The following is a 7,862-nucleotide window of genomic DNA, read 5'->3' on the forward strand; positions in this document are numbered from 1 at the left end:
AGGCCCCTGGTCAAAAATTCAGCCGTGCTGGATAGTCGAATGCCTTCTGCCCGGCCGTACTCCTTCAGGCTAAACGCCAAGGCCAGGCCAGGGCGCCAGGAGTCTCCTGTCCAGCCACTATTTCTCCTAGCTGAGTCTGAGCCCGGCCTCAGCTGCCTGGAGGTCTTAAGGCCGGCCCGACGCTGTCTTTACCTTCTCTTTGCTTCTTCTAGCCACTTTCATGGCTTGAAGAACCAGGGGGCAACTGATAGGGTCCGGACTCAGCGCTGAGGGAATCCGGACTCAGCAATCCGGACTCAGCACTGAGGGGTCCGAACTCAGCATCCAATTAGCTTCTGGCACGTGGCCCTCACAAGGACCGTTGGAAGGCCAACACCTGTCTCCACTAGGTGTGACACCTGGACCAATCAGGGACCTCCACCTGCCCTCCTTAGGTATGAAACCTGGTCCATACAGAGGCCACCACCTGGCTCAGAACTACCACCTGTCCTAGACAGGTGGCCCAGAATCACTATAAATAGCCTTCACTTGTGCTAAGGTGAGGGTCCTGGAAATCTGAGAACCAAAACTCTAAGCTTTTTGCTCTGACATTGCTCTGCACTCCTGCTCATACTGACTTGAGTGTCGAAGCGCCCGTCCGGAGTATCACTCCGGGTTGGTCCTCTGACCCTTTTCTTTCTTGTCTGTACTCTGTGCAGCGCAGGACTCAACCAGCCATTCAGCCGTGGCTCGTTAGCCCGGACTACCCAGCCCTACCATAACCTGTTACCGATTTTAGGCCTAACACCTAGTTTTTTCAAAAAGAGAGGGCGTGGAGAATTCAAGAACCCTAGTTCATGGATTTGTTTGCTCTGCTCATTTTATTTTATTTGTTCGAATATTGGCTATTGCTAAATGTTAAGTTTAAGTACGCTGTAGGACTGCGACTCGTTCTGGAACTCGTCTATGAGTCTATCCTCTCTCCCCGTCCCGCTTCATAAGCCTGGGAACGAAAACTAGTCGCACTGAGGTTGGTGAGCCGGTCACCCAACGCCTCTCAGCAGTGTGTTTGGTGAAACGGGGTCCCACGCTTTTGTTCACCAACCGCACTCTGTGACGGAAACGTGCCGGTCACCCTTCGCTTTACGTCATTCCAGACGTATTTGGGTCCCACCTGCTCTTCCTTCTCTTATACTTATAGTGGAGGGATCAAGTGGGCCCGCCTTAGAATCGTCGTATCCGGTGTGGATTAAGATTCAACGAAATGGGTGTCTAGTAGAAAGTAGAAACAGTCAATTTCAAAAAAAGAAAGAAAGTAAAAATGGAATCAGGCTCTGTTGCTTGTGGAATTTTCCACGGAAAGTTTTTTCTGTGTTTGGAGTCTACCATGCTTCGGGAACCGGGGAATTGGTAAGGGTGGGTAGAAAATACTGTCTTGATTGAGTGCTACAGAAATTATCATCAATGCCTGGAAATTTACTCAATCCACGTGGCCTTATTCAGTGGCTCCAGGACATATTGAAGTTTGAACAGTCGTGACAAACTAAATGCGGCAGAAAACAAGATAAGCACTCCCGGACAAGAAAAAGAAGAGCGATGAGTTAGATTACTATGATCTGGACCGTTCGTTCGGTGCGGGTGCCCGTGGGTGCCCACTGGTTTCCCGACCCGACCCGTGTTTTTGCGGGTTGGGTCACCCGCGGGTTAGTTTTGGAAGGTCACTAAAACTCAGACCCGTGCCCGCAAATTTGCGGGTGGGTCGGGTCGACCCCTGGGCACGGGTTGCGTTTGCCAGATCTAGATATAGGGTAGGGTAGTTGGGAGAAGGAGAGATTTGAGAGGACTAAAAAATAAATAAATAATCAATCATATGGAGTTTATTTATTCCTTTTTCTTTTTCTTTTTTTTCAGGCTGCCTCACCCTCTACTGATTTCTGCCCTCTCAAATCTCTCTGCCAGTGAAACTAAATTTTTCATGAAAAAAAAATTCATGGATAGGTGCCAAACATGGCCCTAGTACCAAAGAGGTTCCCATCTAACTAGAAAGCTTTCCATTAACTACGTTTAGGGGGGCACTTTCGTAGAAAGCCATCTGACACCCTTCCTTTGCAAGTGATGACAGCCACATCAATGAATAAGACAAAATGTACCAAAAAGTTAACATGTGGCTGTCATTAGTACCGTCAAGATGCCATCAGATAGAGAAAATGACTTGGAACATGACAAAGGAACGCTATCGATATAGTCAATGCAACCCTCCCCATACAAAACAAAACTGGGAAAGTGCAAAAGAAAAAAGAAAAAAAGAATAGCGATGGGGATCATTATCCAAGCAGCATTATTGAAAAGAAAACGTGGGCCGTACATACTTTTTTAGACTTCACATGTTTTCACGGCCGCCCATCATATAAATTCTCATTGAAAAGACTCTACTTACATAGATGATCAGGTTTATGGTCAATCCTAAACATAAATGTTGGGTCACACATGGTGTCATATGTGTTTAATCGGGAGCCTATCTGGTAAACCATTATAAAAAATTAAACGAAGGTGTAAGGTGCCTATTAACGGACTCGATCACATCCATTAACGGACATGCTTGTTTTAGGATTGCCCCAAAAAACCACCTTAGGGTGTGTTTGGATTGATGAAATCAGGCACTAGAATCGGCATCGTATTCCAATTTTGCTCAATTTCGGTATTTAATTAGTTTTAAAAAATGAATTAACGCCTGTAATACATGCAAATTATATCGAAATTTAGGATGAAACTTTAGGAAGTAGTCGAGTAAGCACAATTACACACTCAAAAGCCACCATGTGACCAAAAGAGCACTCGTAATGGTTTAAAAATATTGAACACCTAGTGATACAACTCATATTCTCTCATTTCTCATTATGCTAGCAATGCATTAGATTAAACCTTATACAAAATACAAGTTTTCCACTTGACTTGGAAATGGCAGACAAAAGGAATCGTTCATCTTAGGCTTTTGTTTGTTTTAGATTGGGAAAATTGATTCTGGGCCCCAATAATCTGTTTGGGGCCCACAATAGGTTGTCACAAATACAATCTAAAATGAAAAGGGCCTTTCAAAGCCATCAAGATAGTGAAAGCAGAAACGTAAGAACTAAACTCGCACGCAAAAATTGCGTCATACCCATAGATGCCATAATCCATTATCTTCCTTTCTACTAAAACACGCAAAATGATAACAGCAGCCCCTCCGGAATCAAGAAAAACATGCCAAATGATATCAGTATAAATATCTCTCCATTGTAACCTATTTGTGTCCAGATTTTGCACCAGCTCATGGGAAGCCTATCCCTTCTCTCTACGGTTGCCAAGAGGTATTTCCCCCCCTAAACCTATTTTACAACAATTTGCACATATGTTCTTTGTTGATACACCTTCTGTGGATTTTTATTTTTTTTTAACCCATAAGATTTCCATTTTAGAAAATTGAGAATCCATTTTTGTCATTGGATCGATACTAGAGATAAGTATATATTTAAATAACTTTATACGCGATGGAAAGAGATAGAGGATCCATTGGTTGGGGCATAAGTTGTGCTATGCTGATGAGCATCGGGGTTTGACTGCACTTTATGGAGGAGATTCGATGGTGTGTACCAAAAATCTGCTCCATTGGATCATCTTAACCCTTCCCTTCCATTTGTGGAGGGAAAATGAGCGGATACTGTTTGTCCACAAATCTACCCAGTTCCCTCCACAAATGAAGGGTTAGGATGATCAAATGGAGCTGATTTTTTGTGGACACCCTATCTATGATAGGGCTCATCAAATGAATGCTTTGGATCCCCCAAAATATGCGACCACCCTGTTTCTGCACTCTTGAACGCATAAACAGTAAGCAAGAGCTCAAAATGAGAGACCACCCTGTTTCTACACCCTATATATGGGAAACGTTTTCTGCTCGATACCTCATATAAGTTATCTGGGCAAGAGCTCAAAAAAACATATGGGCCCACATTGTTTGGATGATCCGAAGCATTTATTTGGATAGTCCAAAGATAGATAGAGTGTGCACAAAAAATCTGCTCCAGAGGATTATCCCAACCCTTCGATTTGTGGAGGTTAAAGTGGATGGGTATAAACCTCCACAAATCTGTCTATTTTTAACCTCCAAAAATCGAAGGGTTAGGATGATCCTATGGAGCTGATTTTTTGGGCACACTCCGTCTATGTAAGGGCCTATCAAATGAATGCTTTGGATCATCCAAACAATGTGGGCCCACATGATTTTTTGAGCTCTTGCTCAGATAACTTATCTGAGATATCGCGCAGAAAACATTTCCCCCTATATATAATATTCAGAAATTTCCAATAAAAGTCTCATTTTGACTGGGGTAGAATTAGAATCCCACTTCTTACGGTGGGAAACTGATTCCATCATTTTCTCCCTTTGATTCTGCCTCGGTATTACTTTCATTTTTTGGAACCAATTAAACGCCTGAATCAGGCATACTCGAAATAAGACGCATGCAGATTCTGGTAGTCCTAACACAACCTTAGTGTATCCTGATGTGTGTTTTGTGCGGGTCTGTCTTTGTTTTTCCTAAGTCAATGTGGACGTCTTCAGTTCATCTCATTATCTCTAGTGCAGATCATCTCTATGGGGCCTATCAATTACTCTCTTGATTGGCATTGGGCCTTCTCATCCTCTTGATTTACATTGAGAGGAGGTCATGTAGGTAAAATGGGTGGTTTATAAGATGGCTAAGGTACATTTTCTCAAATTGTTATTGCAAATCACAGTTTTATATGGTGCCCGACAGTCAAGTACCATGAAAGTGGTACACCCTTGATATTTGATCCAACAGCAGTGCACTTTTTAAGAAGCTGCTGTTGGATCAAATATCACCTTCTCTGCAAGTCATATCTTAGATCATATAAGTCCTTGCATTTTGGCATATGGAGAGCCTCCTGAGTCCTGTCATCTTTAATTAAATAGTACCATTGCAGTGCAACTCTAAGTGGTGATTCAATTTAACAAATAGGACATACAATATAGGGATTTGCTAGTGTCCATCGCAGAAGGCTTTTCGCGGATGGTTTGTTGCATCTGACACAGCCACCGAGTGAATGAAGACAAAATCTGCTGAAAAGTGAGCCTCTGTGGCTGCTGTCAGATGCAACAGACCATCCGCGAAAAGCCTTCTGCGATGGACGCTAGCAAATGCCTACAATATAACATGGGATTTGCTAGCTTCGATCGCAAAAGGCATTTCACGAATAGGCTGGTAGGCTGTTGCATGTGAGAGCAGCCACCTCGTGAATGAAGACAAAATCTGCTGAAAAGTGAACCTGAGTGGCTTTTCTCACATGCAACAGCCCATCCGTGAAATGCCTTTTGCGATGGATGCTAGCAAATCCCATATAACATAAAAATAATATGAGCTATAAAATTTACAATAAGATTCCCCTTCTTATACCCCCAAAGGTTATTTTTATTATTCAAAAAATAGTTATTTTAAATGTTTAGGTGAAAGGGTGTATTCATGAATTTTTATTTTCTATAAAAAGAATGTTTAGTGTCTCATTCAAAAGTCTTTAGAGTAGCCGATGATTCTAGATTTGTGTTGAACTTGGGGTGCAGCCCTATATCGATAGTTGTAGGCATTTTTATAAATGGCAAAGAGTAACATGAACAGTGGGAAAAAAAAATTACACGGGAGACCCCAGCAATCGAGATGATCCAAGAAATACAAGCTAGAAGAGAAAAGAAAGCACCACAAAATAACAATACATCACGGGGAGAGAAAGTCGAAGACTACCAACTCTGCTCTAGAGGCACCCTCCCTAGCTAGCCTATCGGCCTCACTATTAATCTGATCTTCTAACATGATGAAATTAGATTGCAGCTCTCTCCACTCTATCCACTCACTCATAAATCGATCTTCCAAACCACCAAGGATGGGATGGGTTACCCTTCAACCATTTTATCACATTCAGCGACACCTCATCTAGAATGTCCTGGTGTATCATTCTTATTCCTTCGTGTACCGCGCTTTGATCCTAGCCTCATTGACATCGGCGATTCCTATGTGACTCCACTTTGGGCATTCTTATTTCTATGAAAGCCCATATGTAACTCCACTTCCATCACTTAACAACCCACCTACTCTTGTCAGCCCAGGATTATCCAAACTTGAACTATCAAAGTTCAATTTGAAGAAACTGCTGCAAGCTCCCAAACCTGTGAGATGACCGGCCTTACCTCCCTACTATTGTACACCTCTTACTAATCAAAGATCTAACCGAAGCAATGATTAGTGCAATTATCTTGATGTACATGAAGTAGGAATTTTCACAAAGCCTCTAAACACCCTGGCATTTCTCTCTCTCCATAACACCCAAATGACCGCTAATAGTATCACATCCCATATGATTTTGCCTTTTCTATGCCATGGAACCAAGGACCAACTTTCCAAGAGCTCTTATATCTTAGCTGGAAATACCCATGATATGTTGAATCAACATAAAATTTTGTTCCACATACCTAGTTGTTTTCCAATCCAGGAACATATGGTCAATTGTCCCCCTGCCTCTACACATAGCGCACAATAACATATGATCCATACATGTCGATTGCGCAGGTAGTCCACTATGAGGATCTTGTCCAGGGTCATTGTCCTTGCAAAGGCATATATATACCCTCGATCACACTTTAGCATGTATCTTCGAGACTTTATTTCCTTGCAGCCACCTGCATAAATCGGAAAATAAAGTCTGTAAGACAACCTTAACTGGCTTGACTTGCCTAATTAATTCCTATTTCTATACTTTATTTTATTTTTCTCCTTGCATATTCTACTCCGATCATATGCATCTCCAGAATTTGATGATTCGTCACACTTCTCTTAGATTGGAAGGTAAGGTAGCACTGATTACTGGAGGCGCAAGCGGCATCGGCGAGAGCACTGCTAAACTATTTCATCACCATGGTGCCAAAATCATCATTGCTGACATTCAAGACGATCTAGGCCACTCAGTTTGCCAAGAACTCGGCCCTAAAGACTCCTCCTTCATCCATTGCGATGTCAGAGATGAAGATGCCATCCAAAATGCCATCAAAAGTGCCATTACAAAGTACGGGAAGCTCGACATCATGTTCAACAATGCAGGCATTGTTGACGAACTCAAGACAAACATCCTTGACAATGAAAAGTACAACTTTGAGAGGGTCCTTAGCGTCAACATAACTGGCGTCTTCTTGGGCATCAAGAATGCGGCCCGTGTCATGGTCCCAGCTCGCCGTGGAAGTATAATTAGCACAGCTAGCATTTGCTCTATCTCTGGTGGGGCAGCCTCTCATGCCTACACATGCTCGAAGCACGCAGTGGTGGGTCTCACGAAGAATGCCGCTGTTGAGCTTGGGCAGTTCGGCATTCGAGTGAATTGCATATCCCCATATGTAATAGCAACTCCTTTGACTAAGGATCCCTTCAAGTTAGAGATTGATGAAGATGGTGAGACTTATAAGAATGTTTATTCTAACCTGAAAGGGGAAGTGTTGAAGCCAAGAGATATTGCTGAAGCTGCTCTTTATTTAGGGAGTGATGAATCGAGGTATGTAAGTGGGCACAACCTTGTAGTTGATGGAGGTTACACTATTGTCAATCCAGCGTTTGGTATGTACACTTCCCATGCTTCTTGATGTTGTTTTTAGCTTTCGTTAGATGGTCATCTGTTTCCCAGCTTGCTTTAAGGTTGTGAACCTTACATTAGGGGCCTTGTCCTAATGTAAGGTTTAGTAGTTTAAGAGATAGAGACTATATATTAAGGCTTGTAACAAACGTAATCGAAAAATGGGAATGATTTATATATGATTTTTTCCCAAATAGGGTAGATTCTATTAA

The 7,862-nt window shown here is 42.5% G+C and overlaps 1 protein-coding gene across 1 annotated transcript; it reads left to right on the forward strand.

The window, feature by feature from the left end:
* Positions 1-3,170: 3,170 nt before the first annotated feature.
* On the forward strand, positions 3,171-7,862 carry LOC143863665 (secoisolariciresinol dehydrogenase-like). Its single transcript, XM_077374401.1, has 2 exons — positions 3,171-3,329; positions 6,868-7,862. The coding sequence occupies exons 1-2, from the start codon at positions 3,292-3,294 to the stop codon at positions 7,658-7,660; spliced, it is 831 nt and encodes a 276-aa protein (XP_077230516.1). The 5' UTR covers positions 3,171-3,291; the 3' UTR covers positions 7,661-7,862.

This window comes from Tasmannia lanceolata, unplaced genomic scaffold (assembly GCF_043159265.1).
Source record: "Tasmannia lanceolata isolate RefF3 unplaced genomic scaffold, GAP_Taslan_0.1 ptg000044l, whole genome shotgun sequence".
Taxonomy (NCBI): domain Eukaryota; kingdom Viridiplantae; phylum Streptophyta; class Magnoliopsida; order Canellales; family Winteraceae; genus Tasmannia; species Tasmannia lanceolata.